Genomic DNA, 21,489 nt, shown 5'->3' with positions numbered 1-21,489 from the left:
GGAAGAGGGTGGGGGTGGGCAGAGAGCATTGGGTGGTGTACTTCACGCTGAAGCAGTTTTACATTTACCACGCTTCTCCTCTTGTGGGGTCAATTTAATGTAAATGAATGCAGCGCACATTAAATCTCAATATTGACCTCCAAGAGACGTTTTAAAAGACACAAGCCTATGCTGAGATTACTTGTCAAAAGGAGTAAGGGAGAGAGACAGATGGGTGAGGCTTATTAAAATATAAGAGAGGGGATCTCATGGGCTGTGCTTATTCTGCACATGTAACTGTAGGCCTTATGGTTGAACCACTAGCCCACTAAAAGTGAGAATACATACGCCCATAACTAGTGCAAATAGTGCAGCAGTGTGGAGTAGCCGTTAGGGCTCTGGACTCTGGAGTGGAGGGGCAAAAATGTGAAACACCCCTTGTGATCATCACCCATGCAACCCCTTTGACACTGGCACTGCATACACCCGCCAGTCTTCAGTGGCTGTCTCCACTGCAAAAGTCTTTTATCTGCAATGATGTACACATAAACCTCCTGGGGGATTTAAAGCACAGAGGACTATCCCCTCTGCATGACGTAAAACCAAAAACTGTATCCTCCCTATATTGTCAACCCTTCTGTTCAATTTACAATGTCCTAATCTTGGGAACATTTTATTTAACAAGTGGGTCAATAATCATATAACAACACCCCCCACCACCTCCCTGAAGCTATTTATGGTGAAACCAGTTTGCTTTAACTGCACAAAAGACTGCTAAACATTGTGTGTATCCAATCTACAGTACTTTCAATCTCTCCGTTATGACGCGCACTCAGTGTGGGATGGGAAAAGTGGGGAATTAAAGGCTGTAGTGTTTTGCTTTTCATTTAAAGGTATTGTGTCACATGCGCAGTTCCAGGATGAATCTTTATATCGGGAAACACAGCTTTTTCATTGAACTGTCATGGATGAAGGCTCAACGATCAAAGGGGTGCATTTGAATGAAATCCCGGTGGCTTTGATAAGGCTTCTCCCCTCTGTTCTGCTGCTTTCGTTCACTTAACACGCATCCTGTGCTCGGTGTGTCCTGTGTCTTTAAAAACGCCAGGCATCGCCATGGATGCAGACAGGAAGCTGCGGACTGGAGGAAGCGTCGACATCCCCGTCCAGCCCCGCACACACTGCAGGTATTAAGCCGCCTCGCTGTTTTCCTTCGGTATTTCATTATGCCATTGCGTGGTGCATAAAAAAAAAAAAACTTTTTCTCGTTAATGAATACATGATCACGAAAAACGCGGTCAAACGGGATTATGTAAGTACAATAATGGAGCATTTTTTATGAATGTATGGTGCTACATTTTACATAATGATAAAATATTGCATATAGCTTTTGATCAAATTATTATTAATTATACTATCAGCTTAAGCATGAAATCTAACGTCCTGCGATACGATGTATATTTAAAGGGAAAGGTTTACCGAGACGTGTGCTGTTCACACAGGAAGCGCACCTGATCACAGTGCGCAGTATTACCGACAGTCATGCACTATTGGACATGACCAGCTGACCGCCATAACAACCAGTTTAACCCCAAAGTATGATTGTTTGTAAATTATGGTACTACTGTATTTCATTATTTTTTAATTTGATTTTCAGCATTTCAAAAAGATGTCGATGTAATTCTTAAAATATAGCCACTAAACTCACTCTCAATACCATTTCTCATACAACAAGTAAGCCTTGTTTCTTAAACAAACCAACATCATGGGCACACCATGCTTCATAATGTTTTTCCTCCTGTATCTTGACCTTTGAAAATGCCCCTGCATGAGACCTGAATCCCACTGAAGCACTGCATTAGATTGAACCCCCTAGCCTTGTCAATGATATCTTCCCCAGGTCGCAGCCCCCCAATAATTCCCAGGAGTGGTATAAAGACACTTTGAGATAAATCTCTCAGTTATATAGACTATGTACAAATGGTATATAGGTCCTGTGCCATACTATGCTATACAGAGATGTTCTGAGATGTATTTGTTTAACCCTTCATTTCAAGTAGTATTTATTAACTTTAGCTGCACAATTAGAGATAGAAATGCGCTCTTTCAAAGCAATGTGAAAACCAGTCATGTAAACAAAATTTGCATTGCCTGAAAGATATTGTTTGAAACAGAGATAAAGTCTGTACAGAAAATAGTTTTACATGTAAATGTACATATCAGTTGCTCAATGTGGTGTTTAAAGCTCAATATTGAACCAAACCATAGTAAATCAAGCTATATTGCATAACACTATCAAGAACAGGAAGGTGATTTCTTACAATATCAGTCGAGGTTCAGCTCCTTTGTCGGTTTTAGGTAGCAGCTTTTGAGAACAGACTTATTTTTTATTGGTGTGCTATCTGGATTCTTTGTGACTTGTGACTTTGTAGTTTGTTGACCTGTGGAAATTAAGCAAAGGGAGACAGATAAAATTGTCAATTTCTCTCCCCCCTCCTCCCCATAAGGTTAGAGTTTGACCCACTGCAATGTGACTGGAATTTAACCTTCTGACCCTCAGGAACATAAGGCCAGTCAAGGTTTCTTTTGTTAAGAGGTGAAGCAGATAATATCTAGTTACAGTTTTTCTGGGACAATGGTAATTTTAGTCATTTAAAAAGAGTCATTGATGTTCCAAAAGAAAACATGAACTAACTACAGATTGAGGAACACTTACCCACAAAATTTATATTCTCTAAAATAAACATAAATTTAAAAAAATGCATAGGCCTGTATATAAAGGATATTGAGTTGAGCTTAATATGTTTTTCTTGTGATTTATTTATGAGACATAATGGTTTAACACCTTCCAAATGGGGGAAAAAAAAGTACCAGTGTAGGTAGAAGTGTTTGAAGTTCAGTACGTTTTGATATTTGAGCTGAATATTAGGGAAACAAAATCCATGTCGTGTGAATCCCCTGTGCCATCATCAAAGCTTTGCATATGTCTTCCATTAAAAAAAGTTTCCCTTTGAGATCCACCACACACCCTATTTACAGAGTCGCCTTAAGGCTTTTGTAGAAACACTGTACAACACTGGGGAATACCCTGAGATGTAATGTAACCCCATATTTATTACAGGGAAGTTTAGAATACGAAGCACTAGTTTTTGATCTGAAATGCTTAATACTGCATGCAAAAATAGGACACAAAACCAGTCTCCAAAATAGAGCAGACACAAACACATGAGCACATAGAGGTTCGGTAATTGTGGGTCATGCAGGACCTAAACGGGGCTAGCATAGTTGTTTATGAGAAACCTGGATAATTCCTGTTTAAGGTCTGATCTCTTAGCATAGAGTTTGGGATGCTTATTATTTATTTTTTCTAGCACCCTTACCTTACGGTATGCTTATTTACTGAAGGAAACATATGCACACATATGCTCTATTTTTAAGCCATGCTTTTATTTTACCATACAGGAGTGTGTAATTATGAGCGACAACACTGTAACATGCACAGTGAAGACACCAGTGGCGCTGCAGATTGGAGATGTGAAGACAGACTCCAGGCCAGGGATCTATGTAATTGATATAACCTTCCCCCCTGGCCAGACTATTAATGTAAGTTGTGTTGGAGCATGTGCAATGTATACCAGGTATTGAGAGCCCGAGCAAATACACCTTTTTAGTAGTTTACCTCTCGTCAACATAAACATACCTTCTGTTCTTTATTTATTTCTGTACATGGCATTAGGGACACTTTTTTTTTTTTTTGTAGGGTAAGATATCTGATGTGATTTGGAAAGGCTTTGGGCTAAGCAAGAAATTGGGATGTACCCATATGGTAGGTCAAATTTAATGTGACATGGCATTCAAACCACTGTGGAATTCGGAATCACTTGATGCTGGAGCTATACCAAATACATAGCCCTAGTGATGTGTGGGTAGGTGAGTGTCCGTAATTTACAGTAATTGAGGTGTTCACCCAATTGTTATGTTGCACGTCCTTTGATTTGGCTGAAGCCAGCTTGCCATTACAATGCTCGAGTGACCCCAAAGATCTGAAGTGTGCTTCCAAGGAGTCGGCTGCTTTTTGTACGAGTTGATAACATCATACTAAGCCAAGAATTTCCCCCTGGATTCACGCTTCACTGACTATTTACTTACCCTACATTATTTTTATATAATGCCATGTAAACCAGAAAATAAAACATGCTGATAATATGAAATATAGGAAAGATCTGTTTTTACTTTATAGTGATAGACGGTTATGTATACTGCTGCACAAGAACTGATCTTTCCACTCTTTTCCATATTACTCCAGCACAGCTTTTGATTTTTTTTCTTTCTTTCTTCCATTCCATAGCTTCTTCACACCAATTCATATCAATTCTTCTTGGATTGTGTCTGGCTCTGGCTCATTGTGGTTTTAACATTTTCACTTTTTCATGGATGTCACACATCTGCCTTAGAACTCAGATCCATTTATTGCTCTTTCTTTATCTCTTAATTCTTCCAAGTGTCTTTCCATGTCACTTTGTTGGCAGTTGTCCGTTTTGTCTCAAAACATATACTTCTCTATCTACAGATGTATCAATACAGATATTCTCTTTCTTTAATCAGATTCAAGAGATCTCCTTTAAGAACTATTATACTGCCTTCTTAATGGTGCGCCTCCTCAGACGAGATCCCAAGTCTTCAGAGAATGCTGTGAAGTGGGTTACCGGCCTGCAAAAGTACCATCTCATGCCAAAGCCTCACGCTGAGGGAGGCTCTCAGGACTACTTCTCTATCTATCGGCAGCAGGTCAGTCCAATAGAAGGCGCATTTCCATAGCCAGCTGTACATTTAGGATTTCCATTAAGCAATCTCTTGCATCACAGCAATAACAGTCCTGTAGAACAAGGACAGAGGCGTAATGGGGAGGCAGAACTACAAGGTGGCTAAGAGAAATAAGCCAAATAAGTTTGCAAGGTAATGTCCCAAGCATGCTTTAAGTTGCCTGCTTACTTAGTCATGTTAACACCCAAATTGACTTCAATGTGACACGGCTATTTTAGGCAGACCTGAATTGCCTTGTGTCAATTGGATCATGAAAATTGAACATTTTAAATAATGACTGCTGTTAAAAACGCATTTAGTTTACTGTCATTACATCCATTCAGATCACTCACCCAGGGGCTAAGTTGGACAAAGCATTTAGCACTTTGATATACTTCACAGATTATTTTTAAAACTAATAATGATGATGATGATGATAATAATCATCATTATGGTTATTGTGGTTTTTATTGTTTATGCTGTCAAAGTCCAATTTAGAGTGAAGTAAATATGTGAGGTAGTTATGAGGTGAAGTTTTTTTAGTGGTTGAACGAAGAAAACACTAAATATTAAAACAAAGTAACCGTACATGATTGTTCCATTTGGTGTACCACTGCATATTTTGGATCATATAAATACTCTCATTTTATAAATAATGACTACATGACTTGGTTAAGGCATGAGTTTTTAAACCGTTTGAAAGGAATTCTTTTTTCACTTTTCAAAAAAAGTGTACGTTGTTGCATCGTTCAGAAGGTTAGCACGTAGGTTCATGGCCTTTAGTGTAGTATGTTAGTGAATCAGAATCCGTATAGTTTTAACATTGTTGTTTAAGGTACGTTTAGAGAAATTCCTACTTTTTGGGATAAAGTTGGGCATTGAGCCGAGAGTGCAGCGTTGAATCCAGCAAGGTAAAATAAATAAATACATTCCTGTGTATTGGTAATGTCAGGTAATATTAGTCCTGATATGAAAACAAACACGGACCAGATATTAAGGCAATAAATATTTGACAGAATTTAAAACCCTCTTTTCGTCTGGCCTAAATTACACCTGGTTTCTCACTGACAGGAGAGAAACTGTTCTTTATTTTTAGATTGCTCACTTCAAGGACACCCCACACGATAAGGGTATTTGCTCATTCTAAAAGGCGGGTAGACTCGATGGTTAATGTCCAAAGTGGATTGGCTGTATTGTGCATAGATGAAAGAGTCCTTCTGTGTTATCTGCGGTCTTGAGTGAAAGATACACTCTCGCTGTCTGGCATTGGATTTTCTTGTTAAATGATTGCAGGAACATAAGTCTATTAATTATAATAGCTGTGTTTATACATTCATTCTAAAATGATGATTGTAAGTAGAGGAGAGAGAGAGAGAGAGAGAGAAGGTAGCCAATAGGGTGAGGTGGTTCAGTTCAGGCATCTCTTTTGCACACTGATAGAAAACGTTTTTTCTATTTCGCGTGATTCAGAGCTTCACTGTGTGTCCCTGGAGTTGAATACTTTAAAAAATACTTTCAAGGCAGGTAGATGTATAGAAAAAAAGATATGGAAATCAAGAGATCTATAAATGTAATGTGTTTTGCCGTGTTGTGTTTGCAGATGCTGGTTGAACCTGATGACGTGACCTCGATACGGCTGATCTTGAGACAACCTTCCTCAGTATGGCTTAACTTCACTCTGGAGGACATCAAAATCCGTGAGTGTGGGAACGAGGTACGTGGACATATCTGACCATTGTGTGGCTGATTCTTTTCTATATGTAATAGAGTGTTACAGTTAAGAAGAAAAAAAATCTTAATATCAGTAATGACATAAGGCACATTAAATATACCATTTCCTTGCAAAACCGAAGGCAACTGAGAAGCTATTTTTAATGTGTGGTCACAGTTATGTTATGTATTTCTATGACAAGGTTAATTTAATTTCTTCAAAAAGTCCAGGTGAAAGTTATTTGTGGACAGGGGGCCTTTAACAGCAGAGGCTCTTCAAGAAAAACTTTTTGTATACCTCTTCCATTTGTGCATTCTTGAAAAACACAGTAAATGTCTCTCTGTGTTACTCAGGAAGTCTGAGTCAACAAAGCATAATGCAAACATTATAAAATAATAGGCTGAAAATTAACTGTGCTGATAGGCTGATTTACATTTCTTTCTTTTTTTTTTTTTTAGATATAGCCCTGTTTTACTAAAAAAAAAAACAATGTTGATCTCTACTAATTTGGTCAACATCACTTTTCTTATTTTTCACTTTGTTTAACATCACTTTACTTATTTTCATGTTTATTTTTCAGACTTGCTTTCATTTTACTTTCATGTAGTCATTGAACACTTGATGCATAATCTTGTGGGTGGGTGAAATTGTCTTAAAAAGATATAATTACAAAAATTCTTAAGACTTAATAAAATATTTTCCAGAACAAAAACAACTGAAATCACATTTAATTCTCAAGTGAAGCATTCCTCCATACATCTTGCAGACAGTTATATATTTACTTATAGCTGACTAATTAATATTAATGGTTATACTTTTGTTTTAGCCACCCAATTATTTCACATAGATTTAATACAATTTTGATAAATGTACCTTCTGGAATAAATACCTTTTAATACAATTTACATCTTTGCTCCCTTTTTTTAAACGTTCTATTTAAGCAACAGACAGATTGCCTGCCCACAAGAAAAGATCTATGATATATCCTTGTAATTACCCATGAGTCACTGCTGTTGATAGTTCACTCAATATCCAAGTTCATCCCAAAGCTGCTCAATTATTGCAATATGATAACGCTGGCCAGGGAAGTGGTGGCTTGTTCTATTGCTACACATACATTAACCATACTTAAGCTGTTTGGACATGTATATTTCATGATGAGAATCAAGATCAATGTAACTTCTGAACATTGTCAGTGTCTGTGTTCTGGGTCTAAAACTTGCAGAGGAGTCTTTTCAAATCCATGTAAAGATATGAAGAGGTGTTTAGAGCCTACCTTTTGTGGATGTAGTTCCAAGTGCTGCAAGGTATTACTCAGTCTTGTACTGTAGTCCTCCAACCTCAGATGCAGAAAATGGGGCACTCGGCAGTACTTTGGCTCTCTGCTTCCTTTGATGTCTCTCTACACACCAAGTTGGTAATTCAGAACATTAAAGTGGCATGTTGTTTAGGTAACTTAGTGCCCTCACATGCATGGGGTGAAAAAGTAAAATGATGATTCCTGTAATGATTTAAACAGGCATATTTTAGAACATGCTAATAACGCACAAAACCCTTCTGCATACCATACCAAGTGGTTATGCCTACTACTGAAATTATATTGCAGGTAAACAGTAACGAAAGTATCTTTTAAGAATTAATCTGAAGCTGATCAGCATGCAAGTATGTATATGTGTTTTGTTTATTTTATTTTGTATTTCTTTGATTACAGTATATATTTTCCTGTTCCTCAGGATTCAGAGAAGAACTTGTCATCGTGGTTTTCCAGCTTTACACCAGTGGAACAGCCTCCCGATTTGAAAGAAGTAAGTTTAAAAAAAAAAAAAAAAAAAGATTTAATTATCTATGTAAAGACCGAACAAAATGTATTATTCATATAGGAATAAAAATGCTATTTCCACCTAATCTAATTGCCAGACTGCTATATAAAATATATAGTGTTTGTGATTTGTACTTATTTCATTACAACTTCCTTGGACCATCCTTGCAGTACCATAAAATACATGAATTCACCTTCTTTCCAAAAACGCAGTGTGAATAGAGCTGTAGCTGTCTATACGTGCAACTTTTTAATGGCTTATAAATGTGGGGATGCTCAGAAGAGACAATAAATTCAAAGGATCTCCAATTTAGATCGGGTCATTAGCCTGGTCTTGGATTTCTCTTCTGACTGATTATCCTGTAATGCTCTTTAATTAAGTAATAATTAAGTTTAAATTGGTATTTTATGTTTGTTCTTGGCGCTCAGGTACTGCAGTCGGAACAAATCAGGTTTAAGTGCCATAAATGTTCTACACTCACCCATCATAAAATTCTTAAATAGAGGACTTTAATTACAAAGGTTTGCATTTTTCTATTTTGTTCATACCTTCATTGTCTTTTTTTAAACCGTGCATCTTAGTTTGACTTGGGGGAAAAAGTTGCATTTATAAAGTTATCTTCATTGTGGAATTATATATTGTGTGATTTGTAATTTTGTTTTCATCTTCTAGTAATACTCTATAATTGGGTACCATTGACAAAGAGCAATTAGTATAAGTTGAGCAGGTGGGGTATGGGGGGGTGTATTCTATTGAATTTGTTTCAGGAATGCTATTAAAAACATACCAATAATTATAGGAAAGGCATTATTAAAATATAACACCCCACCCTGCATTTCATGACAGAGTTTTCATGTTGTTAATTTCTCTGGGTTTTAGTAACATGGTTTGTTTACAGGAAATCATGAGATGATGCCATTTTAGTCGTATTGCAGCATGTAATTAACAGCACTCTTACAAATGAGGATGCCTTCATTGTTGTGCTTGATTCACCGTGCCGTCTCATACACCAAATGAATGTCTGCTGTCCTACAGAGTTCATGCATAAATGCCAGTCTCATACCTGGACAGTCCTGGTATCTGATCATATACTATTTTCTTGATACGTTTGTTTTTCTTAATTTTTTTCTTAATTTACTGGTAAAGTTGTGGACATAAATGTCAAATACAAATCCTTCCTCAACTTCGAACTCCACTCAGTTCTTGTTTAGAGTTGAAGACCTGAAGGGCAAAAGGTACCTAATTTGAAGTTCATGACAGCAATATAAAATAGAGTTTTAAGACAGTCACTGCTTGGTGCTCTTGTCCATGTGGTTGTATTTGAGTTTTTCAAAATGCATAGCTCATTAATATTACTTGAGAGGCAGGATTCAACAAATTGAAGTACAAGTGACCCAGCAGGCTTCAGGATGCCAGTAGATGGCACTGCAAATCTCATTCCCTTTCATGACTGGGTCAAGAAAAATGTAAGGTTTAAGTCATGGTCACAAAAAGAAAACAAAAAAGAATATCAACAAACATGTTTCTATTTTGTTGCTGTGGTTGTATTTAATCATTCTATAATAATGGTGTTCATAATATATTCCTAATGACACATTGCCAACGTAGCAAATCGTCCTTGCCAGGGCTGGTTTCTGAGAGCTATCTAGCATGTCTTGTCAGTACATGCTGTGGCTACATCCGTGTTTACTGACACGAGCCCAAATCCGGGCCGTGTGCCCATTATGCTGTCTGTCCAGAACCTTCCTAGTTTAGCCAGGCGTTGTATTAGTGATTGCACACACCAACGTAAATTGTTCTCATGAATAATAATATTAAGTTTGAATGAAGAGAAGTTCAGTGTTTGATACAGGATGAGATTTGAAAGATGGAAGGAACTAACATGAATATAAGGCGATACACTTATGATGAATTTTGGTGCTTAATTTTGGAGCCGATATGTAACAATAGCTTCTCACTATTTTGGCACAGAATTTAGCTTTTATAATTGCAATTTATTATTAATGTATGGGATAAACCATGACTTACTTTACTGTATTCTAAAGCCGTCTGATGGTGAAATGCTGCTGAACTAGGAGAGCAGCATAATGGGGAGTGGTGCATGCTGGGAACACCCTAACCCCTGCTGGACTAGTGGTGGACTTGTGGACAGTGGGGAGGGGAGTGACTGTTTGTCAGTAGTTGAGGGTGTAAAGGAGGGTTTGTGTTGTTGACCTGTGTTCCCTATTCCCTTCTGTGCTGACCTCCGTCTATGCCACCCTGGATGAGTCATAAAGCATCTATTCGTTGTATTTATTGCAGTGCATGGGAACTCAAATTAAGTGTAAGTAATGTTAATGTGTGTTTAATGGCAACTTTTAAGCATATAGTCACTTTAGTAATACATTTGGAACATTGTAGTATAATAAATAACCATAATACATGAATCTATCTATTTATGTATAGATTTGTTGAACAGCAGTAGCTGTGAATAGGAACCACAGGGAGCATTTTTCTGTGTATCATTTTCTCTAAGTGAAGATGTTCTCTTGCGTTGCCTATGTATTTATAATGTATATCTGCAAACCAATTAGGAAACTATATACACAATAGAAACTTAATGAGAGTGAAACCATGTTTAACTGCTGGGTCAGGTCAGAGAAAAGCTTAAAAGAAAATTAATTGGAACAGCTGTCTGCTGACAGCATTTATATACTGCTCATCTTCTGTGTATCAGCAGTGTACAATGTGCTGGATTTTAGATGTTAAAAGTGCAATACATTATTTGTTTGTTTGTTTATTGATCTGAAAAAAGTAATAAAATGTCTGAGTGCAGACTGCTGTTTCCCAATGTTCTCAAACGTCATGCTGAGCTGCAAACCATATACCTGCTCTCAGATTTTCAAACACATTTGTGTAAACATTGGCACACAGTATTTCTGATGGTAGTACTGAAAATGTGATCATTTAGTCCAAAATGTTTTGTAACATTTTAATTATTGTTGTTTGAAAACTTTATGTGAATCAGAATTAGGTTTATAATATACAGTATTGGTAATACTGAGCTTAATGATAAAGTATGTAGCCATGGTGATGGGCATTCAGAACACCATTCCCACAATGCCCAATATTGATCATTGTAGGATGAGTTTGGTCTTCGATTATTTGAGATAGGATGCAATGTTAATGTTCATTTTAATTTAATTTATTTCAGACTTCTACAGTGATGTAAAATTGGAAAAAGCCTGAGGAAATAAAAAACTAGACCGATTTCCACACAGACAAAAAGTGGGCATGTGACCCTGCTTTGGGTGTGTCAGTACTAGTCTGTAGTCTACAGCCACAATACCATTCTGACACGTCAGTGCAGCGATGCAGTCTATAGGCTCCTGGCACTGACGTGTCAGAATGGTATTGTGGCATTATACAAATGGTTTGAGTCATACTGTACTCAATGTAGGTAAGAGAAAATTGTTTTATTTTTTAATTAGTCTTTATGTTCCCTTTAAACCAAAATATTTTGACTTTGTTGATGTGTCACCCAGTAAGAAAATAGATTAAAGTTCAAAGTAATTCGCTACATCTAATCCTGGTTTCGGCAACTTTGTAATTTAATTTTGCAATGTATGAATTACATCAATGCAATTAACTCTCGCTTAATCTTCTGCCAAGTGTTACAACCCCCTTGATGAAGAAAAATAATGCATCCCATCTGAATAAAGAAAGGTTATTTATTTAATTTCCTCTCATGGCATATTTTGTAATACAGTTCTGAGAGTTGCCCCTGAAAACAATATGCTGCCTGAAATTCAGTAGCTGGACTGGGATGGTCTTCCTGTTTTCATGTATGTGTCACAGCCCTCCTGTCAATAGGGCTATAATAATCTTAGTGCTAGTTTGAAGCTGTTTTGTGTTACACACTACTGGAAACAGACACTGATAATCTGAAGTTTAAATGTCCAAAGCTGGTTAGCTTGGTGTCTGGCTAATAGGTCTCTTCTATTTGTCAAACCTTAATGGAAAGCTTGACTTTGTTGCTCAATACCAATCCCAGCTTTAGTGGAGATTACCTTGGCCAGCCTCTTGGCTCAGGAATAATCAGTTGCCAGGCTATTTTTCTGCTACTGCATTGTAGGAGAAAAACAAACATATTTGTACTGTACAGTAATATGTAAATAAGGCCACATTTTTACATCACTAGTTATATGAGCTTTTGTAGAGGTGACTAGTCCATGTTCTGAAATGTTAGTGTTTAATGTATGTGTCCTGTTTTAACTGAGAGGTTCACATGTGTGCTGCCACAGATTGATAACACAGCAGTCTTGGCCAGGGTCCCACAAAAGGATGGTGCCTTGGCACATTATCCAAGGATTTAATTGTTTGCAATCTCGCTGAAGCTGAAAATGACCCGAAACAAGTGCAGTGGATGTATGCGGTTTAATGAAAACTATTAATACTGAAAAATTGAAGTGGTGAAAGGAAAGCTGCATGGAAGTCACAGCTGGATGACAAGGCCCAAATTGATATCGATCTACTCCAAGTGCTCCAGAATGTTCATAGTGATACAGCAGCCAGGAAGGCATAAGAGACAATGTTGGGGGGGTCTGTTTCAGAGTTGTATCCCAACCATCCTCACTTTCCAAAGCCAGATTAGAAAAGCATTATCCATGGAAACATTGCTCAAACTTCTGTTCTTTATGATCAAGATATGTAAACACAGGCTAGCTTATAAAACAAACATGGAGCACACAAGAAATTTATAGTAAGATTGTGGAGGTTACGTTTGTTATGATAAAACACATTGTTTAAATCAAATGTCTACCTTTTTTCTCTTTTCAGTGCCATTCAGTGATGTATCACACAAATAAAAGTCTGGGAACAGTCTTTAGACTACAAGAGTTGAGGCTAAAATAGTTTGAAGATTTGTCTCATTAGAGTTCTATAGATCTTTTGATGAACAATTAGAAGTATGGATGCCCTTCGTATTGCATTAGCCTGTAATTCACATTATAAAAACTATGCATTTTTACTTTAATTGTACAGCTTTTTATTATTTGAATTATAATTCTTAGCAGATGCCCTTATCCTTATCACATAATTTTTACACACAATTACCAACTTATACAGTTGGGTTTTTACTGGAGCAATCTAGATAAAGTACCTAACTCAAGGGTAGAACAGCAGTGTCCCCCACCTGGGATTGAACCCACAACCCTGCTCCTCTACACTGCTGCCCTATACATGTACTTTTATATGAGTATGGAGTGTTTAAAGCTATACATGTAACAGCCATGTAAGAGTTAATCAGCCTCAGCTGTGACTGATGCTACTTATTGAGAACATTGCAATTGCCCTGCTGCCATTAAATTCCTAGTGCCAAACCGATGGATCTTCTTTCATTGAAGCCCATCCCTGCTTAGACATACTTTTCAGCTGGTGATCGTAAGTGTAAGCATTGCTTAGATATACATTTTAACTGGGGAGTTATAATATCCATATACTTCTCATTCGGTTTACATGTAAAGCTTGGCAAATTCCACCTTAAGAGTTTATTCATATATATTTTGTAAGTTGCCCTGGAAAAGGGTGTCTGCTAATAAATAAATAAATAATATATCCCCTTATCAGTAACCACTGAAGTACAGATGCATGTCTGCCCAACACTCTCATGTCTACAGTGGGCAAGAAATTGCCTTGCCAAATGGGACTGACCATCTGTGAATGTGAAATTGTCATGTTATGATAAAACTCAAGGATTGCTATGTTTACTGGGGTCCAAGACCAGGCATTCTCCTTAGAGGGTCTTAAACTCTATTCTTATTACAAACCCTGTACAGGTATGCCTACTTTCTCTCATATAATACTCTCACCAACTTAATCTTATTTCCACACATCACATCCCTGCTTCAGTGCCAGGAGGAGCTTTCTGAAATGGCACTGGGAATTGCATTCATGCAGCCCCGATGTAATGTGGAATTTCCCAGTGATAGAGTGCCCCCTAATGCTTTTAAATATACTTTTTTTTTTTTTTTTTTTTCAAAATAATTAATGTGTAGGGACATCTGGTAGCCTCTTGAGAAAATCTAACTATGTTCTGGCACCAGTTCACTTGCTTCTGATATATTTTAGTTATGATTACATATATAGTCTTTCAAAATTGTAATAATTAAAATTCAGTTCTGTTTCATTAAGGATCCAGTCAATTTTACACCACAAATAATTTGCACTGGAATATTTAAAATCCCACAGCCACGCTGATAAATAGCTTTGGAAATGCAACAATGACTTCAAAATATGTATGGCTGTCCCTGTGGTAAAGAATATGCCGAAACTGGCAAATGGAAATTCACTGAGATACAAAGTTAGCTCTTCTGTGGTGACTACACTATTTTATATATATATATAGCACTGTGCAAAGGTTTCAGGCAGGTGTGAAAAAATGCTGTAAAGTAAGAATGCTTTCAAAAATAGACATGTTAATAGATTATATTTATCAATTAACAAAATGCAAAGTGAGTGAACAGAAGAAAAATCTACATCAAATCCATATTTGGTGTGACCACCCTTTGCCTTCAAAACAGCATAAATTCTTCTAGGTACACTTGCACAAAGTCAGGGATTTTGTAGGCATATAGTCAGGTGTATGATTAAACAATTATACCAAACAGGTGCTAATGCTCATCAATTCAATATGTAGATTGAAACAATCATTAACTGAAACAGAAACAGCTGTGTAGGAGGAATAAAACTGGGTGAGGAACAGCCAAACTCAGCTAACAAGGTGAGGTTGCTTGAAGACAGTTTACTGTCAAAAGTCATACACCATGGCAAGACTGAGCACAGCAACAAGACACAAGGTAGTTATACTGCATCAGCAAGGTCTCTCCCAGGCAGACATTCAAGGCAGACAGGGGTTTCCAGATGTGCTGTCCAAGCTCTTTTGAAGAAGCACAAAGAAATGAGCAACGTTGAGGACCTTAGATGTAGTGGTCGGTGAAGGAAACTTACTGCAGCAGATGAGACACGCAATGCTTACTTCCTTTCAAAATCGGAAGATGTCCAGCAGTGCCATCAGCTCAGAATTGGCAGAAAACAGTGGGACCCTGGTACACCCATCTACTGTCCGGAGAAGTCTGGTCGAAAGTGGCCTTCATGGAAGACTTGCGACCAAAAAGCCATACCTCTGACGTGGCAACAAGGCCAAGCGACTCAACTATGCATGAAAACACAGGAACTGGGGTGCAGAAAAATGGCAGCAAGTGCTATGGACTGATGAGTCCAAATTTGAAATATTTGGCTGTAGCAGAAGGCAGTTTGTTTGCCGAAAGGAGTTGGGGATTTGGTCAGAATTAATGGTCCCCCTCAATGCTGAGAAGTACAGGCAGATACTTCCATCATACAATACCACGAGGGAGGCATCTGATTGGCCCCAAATTTATTCTGCAGCATGACCAACGACCCCAAATATACAGTCATCAAGAACTACCTTCAGCATAAAGAAGAACAAGGAGTCCTGGAAGTGATGGTATGGCCCCCACAGAGCCCTGATCTCAACATCATTGAGACTGTCTGGGATTACATGAAGAGAGAGAAGCAACTGAGGCTGCCTAAATCCACAGAAGAACTGTGGTTAGTTCTCCAAGATGTTTGGGCCAACCTACCTGCCAAGTTCCTTCGAAAACTGTGTGCAAGTGCACCTAGAAGAATTTGATGCTGTTTTGAAGGCAAAGGGTGGTCACACCAGATATGGATTTGATGTAGATTTTTAGTTAATTGATAAATATAATCTATTAACGTCTATTTTTGAAAACATTCTTACTTTACAGCATTTTTTCACACCTGCCTAAAACTTTTGAACAGTACTGTGTGTATGTATGTGTGTGTGTGTGTGTGTGTGTGTGTGTGTGTGTGTACAGTGAGGGGAAAAAAGTATTTGATCCCCTGCTGATTTTGTATGTTTGCCCACTGACAAAGAAATGATCAGTCTATAATTTTAATGGTAGGTGTATTTTAACAGTGAGAGACAGAATAACAATAAAAAAATCCAGAAAAATGCATTTCAAAAAAAGTTATAAATTGATTTGCATGTTAATGAGGGAAATAAATATTTGATCCCTTCGACTTAGTACTTGGTGGCAAAACCCTTGTTGGCAATCACAGAGGTCAGACGTTTCTTGTAGTTGGCCACCAGGTTTGCACACATCTCAGGAGGGATTTTGTCCCACTCCTCTTTGTAGATCCTCTCCAAGTCATTAAGGTTTCGAGGCTGACGTTTGGCAACTCGAACCTTCAGCTCCCTCCACAAATTTTCTATGGGATTAAGGTCTGGAGACTGGCTAGTCCACTCCAGGACCTTAATGTGCTTCTTCTTGAGCCACTCCTTTGTTGCCTTGGCTGTGTGTTTTGGGTCATTGTCATGCTGGAATACCCATCCACGACCCATTTTCAATGCCCTGGCTGAGGGAAGGAGGTTCTCGCCCAAGATTTGACGGTACATGGCCCCGTCCATTGTCCCTTTGATGCGGTGCAGTTCTCCTGTCCCCTTAGCAGAAAAACACCCCCAAAGCATAATGTTTCCACCTCCATGTTTGGAGGTGGGGATGGTGTTCTTGGGGTCATTCCTCCTCCTCCAAACACGGCGAGTTGAGTTGATGCCAAAGTGCTCGATTTTGGTCTCATCTGACCACAACACTTTCACCCAGTTCTCTGAATCATTCAGATGTTCATTGGCAACTTCAGACGGGCCTGTACATGTGCTTTATTGAGCAGGGGGACCTTGCGGGTGCTGCAGGATTTCAGTCCTTCACGGCGTAGTGTGTTATCAATTGTTTTCTTGGTGACTATGGTCCCAGCTGCCTTGAGATCATTAACAAGATCCTCCCGTGTAGTTCTGGGCTGATTCCTCACCGTTCTCGTGATCATTGAAACTCCACGAGGTGAGATCTTGCATGGAGCCCCAGACCGAGGGAGACTGACAGTTATTTTGTGTTTCTTCCATTTGCGAATAATCGCACCAACTGTTGTCACCTTCTCACCAAGCTGCTTGGCGATGGTCTTGTAGCCCATTCCAGCCTTGTGTAGGTCTACAATCTTGTCCCTGACATCCTTGGACAGCTCTTTGGTCTTGGCCATGGTGGAGAGTTTGGAATCTGATTGATTGATTGCTTCTGTGGACAGGTGTCTTTTATACAGGTAACGAGCTGAGATTAGGAGCGCTCCCTTTAAGAGAGTGCTCCTTATCTCAGCTCGTTACCTGTATAAAAGACACCTGGGAGCCAGAAATCTTACTGATTGATAGGGGATCAAATACTTATTTCCCTCATTAACATGCAAATCAATTTATAACTTTTTTGAAATGCGTTTTTCTGGATTTTTTTGTTGTTATTCTGTCTCTCACTGTTAAAATACACCTACCATTAAAATGTATAGACTGATCATTTCTTTGTCAGTGGGAAAACGTACAAAATCAGCAGGGGATCAAATACTTCAAATACATTCACTGTATGTATGTATGTATGTATGTATGTATGTATGTGTGTCTGTGTGTGTGTATATGTGTATATATATATATATATATATATATATATATATATATATATATATATATATATATATATATATATATATATATATACACACACAATATAATCACATATATATATATATACTTATAATTTGTTACACAAATAAATTAAATTAACTTTTGTGGTGCCTCACCCAATTGCATTTAGGTAAACCAGCTTTCATGAATGTGAAACCAATGATCCTGTAGTTATTTTGGATATACGCAATCACTCTTTCCTTTTTTGCCATTGATTGGGAGGCAATAAAGGAAATCCATACGTCTAGCATAATGATTGATATGTTCCCCAACCGAGGCACACTGTAAGTAGCTTTGTCAATTTGTCAGTTTTCTGTAACAGCTGTAAGGTAATTCATGTCGATGCTTGTGTATTTTGTAGGATTGAAAGAGTTTACCTGTCTTGTTTCTTGCTTTGATTTAAAGGGCCTGCCTGATCCCCAGCAGGTGTCATCCAGCATCCAGCAAATGTGGGCGTTGACAGAAGTCATGCAGACCAATCAGAGTGCAGCACGAATAGGTCGCTTTGACGTGAGTCTCAAATAGATGGATAACTTGTAAGCTGATGCTTTATCTATTCCATGAAGGCTCGTTTAATCAAAACAGACCCCATCTTTAAAATAAACAAGGTGACGCACTCTGGTCTTTGTCATGTTGTGATGGTAAAAGCACTGCATGGTGGATACTTCTGTGAAACCTTGATCCTTTGTAAACTCTACAATACATAGACTGAAGCGATGGTAATCAGGATATTTGTAAACATGTCTACAGATTCCATTCCTATGTTCGTTCTATAATTCATTGACGGAATTGTGCAACTATACTTTCAAGGTTGGTTATGAAAACCATCACAGATCGCTTAGAAAGAAGGCAGAGATATAAAAAAAAAAAAAAAAAGCCCATTCAAAGAGGAATGTATATGGTTGTTAATATACCAGTAAAAAGGTTACAGATCAAACTTTTTAAAATCGTGTTTTTCTTTTGAAGGTGGACGGCTGCTATGACATCAACTTGCTTTCCTACACATAACCGGTAATGTGACAGAAGAGGAACTTTTCTCAAGCAAAACGAGTGCAAATGCTGCATATCAGTCAACCCCATGACAGATATAGTCCTGCTCCATTAACTAGCCATGCATTCATTTAAAGTGTTTAGGTTGCAGCATTTGCATATTGCAACCTGCAGATCAACAGAAAATGATTGCTCATGAGGCAGAATCTGATTTTGAATCCTACAATCCGTAAAGTTGTTTAAATGCTTTTGAGTTCACCTGCCATTCCATGCTTTTTTGGTTACGCTGCCCGAAATTAGTGCAACCGTGTTTTTGTTTCCTTTGCACTTCTTTTGCTCTTAAACTGAAACGATATTCATGCAACCTTTTAGCAAACTCCTTAGTGTGGATTTTTTTAACCTTCAAGTGTGTCTTAGGCAAAACAAATGGCGCTAGAAGTGTGTTGAAAGGTGCCAAGAGGATCCCGAATCATCAGTTGGCCAAAAAGGAACTTGCTTCCGTATGTATATGAACACTGAACTCATTTAAGAATGGCCACTGAGAAATAAAATGTCCATCATCATGGTCTACGACTTTGTTCTTGCTGTCTTCCATTCTTATTCCTGAATTTGTCCATGGCGAGTGCTAGGGGGTAAGAAAAGGGTAAGAGGCTAAAAGAAAATGTAGGTCTGATAAAGCATATTCATCTGTAGCTTTGAAGACAAACTGTCATATCTAATCAAGTCTGCCAGGTGTTAATTCGGTACAATTATAGGATCCCTGAATGGATTAACATACCTCTAGTATTGCATCAAGAGTGCTGGTCTCCTCTTATTTGTTGATTATGACTTCTATTCAGTACATATCGAGCCAGATTATGTTCAGTTAAGTAATGCCTAAACCTAAATGTTTTTGTGTTCAAATGTAATAAAGGAAGTAAAAATGAAACTGAAATCGAGCCTTTTATTTCTGTTATTATCCTATAGGTAAGCTGATACACTAATTACTACTTTATTTCCATTTGCATGTTAATAATCTACAGTATTTCATGTCATGATTATATTTCATCCAAATATTGAATACATGTATTTGGCAACACTCTGCAGCCTATATATTACATGCCTTGGCTGAGGAACAACATCTTGGCAATAAAGATAGTGATCTAACCTCAACGAGGAAACCAAATGGATATCTGCTAGGGTGATACAAACTCTTTAAAATAGTAGAATTGATTGTTTTGTAAGGCTTATTAGTAAGGGCCAGGATAATAATAAATATATATAAATAAGAACCTCCAACCAGCTAAATCCCAAAACCATTAAGAAACAAACTTTCAAATATTGAAAGTGGAGTTAATGCACTCGAGAGGCAGTGCTCCTTGAATAGATTCATATTGACATGCTCAGTGTTTTTAGCTGTTGAAGAAGACACTTGGTCCCCTCGTGTTTCAAATGTGATTAGACTGTGTACCATGACTTAAAAAACATGCTCAAAGTTATTTTTAGGTTTTGTTGTGCCTTTAGGACCACAAAACTATTATGGCAGTACAGCAGCGTGTGGAGTTAAATATCCATTCATGATGAGTAATTGGCTATAGAGTTGAAGTAGTAATAATAATGGCATTGTCTAAATTAACAGAAGGAAACAGAACACACTTTATGGGTGTGATGCCTGTGGCAAGACACAGTTAAACTGTGGATGGAGCCAGGGCCAAGATAAAATGTCTAGTCACCTAGGGGCACAGCAGCACTACTAGAGAATATCTGGATGAGTGAGACAATGGGGAGAGGAAGCAACAATCCGACGGAGAGGAATCTGCTCGGGACACAAATTGTCTGTTCGCACACAAGAGACTGAAGCAGCCATTAGGGCACTGAGGGCTTGTGATTAATGATGACACAGGGAACCTGGCCAGGATATATAATTCAAAAGAAAGATACAGGCAGAGAGCGGTGGAGATGACACCCTGAAGAGGATGGATGCACTGTGAAGCAGTTGACCATAAGGGCCTGGGCAGCAGGTAAAACACATACCTGAGACACCCTGAGTACGAATCGTGGAAAAGGGTTGATGGAAGCTGGAGTCGCAGGCGGTGTGCTATAAGACTGTCAGGTGAGGAAACTGAGAAGCTGATTAGTGAAGGCCCATGGTGGACACGCAGATCTCAGGGCTTGGTTATGGTTACTCGTGTATATCTCATATGGGTGACAGAATCTTACTTTGAGATTTGTTTCTTGATTTGAATCGAATTTACTCCCTCTCAGTGTTGTATTAACAAACATGTATTTTAAAGGTCATGGTTGGTCTGAGGATTACACATTCTTTTATATTCTGATTTTATTTCTCAAACAGCTCAGGAAAGTCTTCTGTTTCTTCTCAAGTGCTATATATATATATAATTATTATTATTATTTTTTTCAAATAGGACAATACTGCCATCTAGCCAAAGCAAGGAAATGTTTCTCCATCCAACAATTTAGTATTTGACATAACATATGAAGTGGTTTGTTTTGTTTATTGATGTGTTGTTTTCTCTATTTTTAATTGAGCATTGTAAGATTATGTATGTATATACATATAATAAGGTATAACGAGCTCCCTTTTAAAACAATAGTAACGTTTAAAA

The 21,489-nt window shown here is 37.9% G+C and overlaps 1 protein-coding gene across 5 annotated transcripts; it reads left to right on the top strand.

Moving 5' to 3' along the window:
• Window positions 1-886: 886 nt before the first annotated feature.
• Window positions 887-19,811, top strand: nicn1 (nicolin 1). 5 transcript variants are annotated; one of them, XM_066698282.1, is made up of 7 exons: window positions 887-1,166; window positions 3,442-3,582; window positions 4,585-4,767; window positions 6,383-6,496; window positions 8,227-8,298; window positions 18,299-18,403; window positions 18,860-19,811. In XM_066698282.1, the coding sequence occupies exons 2-7, from the start codon at window positions 3,454-3,456 to the stop codon at window positions 18,899-18,901; spliced, it is 645 nt and encodes a 214-aa protein (XP_066554379.1). In that variant the 5' UTR covers window positions 887-1,166; window positions 3,442-3,453; the 3' UTR covers window positions 18,902-19,811. The 5 variants fall into 5 exon arrangements, 4 of the variants coding, with proteins under 4 accessions (XP_066554379.1, XP_066554378.1, XP_066554381.1 ...); XR_010812644.1 differs by lacking the exon at window positions 887-1,166 and adding an exon at window positions 1,173-1,291 and having other exon boundaries at window positions 8,205-8,298; window positions 18,860-18,881; XM_066698281.1 differs by lacking the exon at window positions 887-1,166 and adding an exon at window positions 1,173-1,291.
• Window positions 19,812-21,489: the final 1,678 nt, after the last annotated feature.

The sequence above is a fragment of the Amia ocellicauda genome, chromosome 3, assembly GCF_036373705.1.
Source record: "Amia ocellicauda isolate fAmiCal2 chromosome 3, fAmiCal2.hap1, whole genome shotgun sequence".
Classification (NCBI taxonomy): Eukaryota; Metazoa; Chordata; class Actinopteri; order Amiiformes; family Amiidae; genus Amia; species Amia ocellicauda.
The sequence above is the reverse complement of the archived record's forward strand: the minus strand, read 5'-3'. Positions and strand labels throughout refer to the sequence as shown.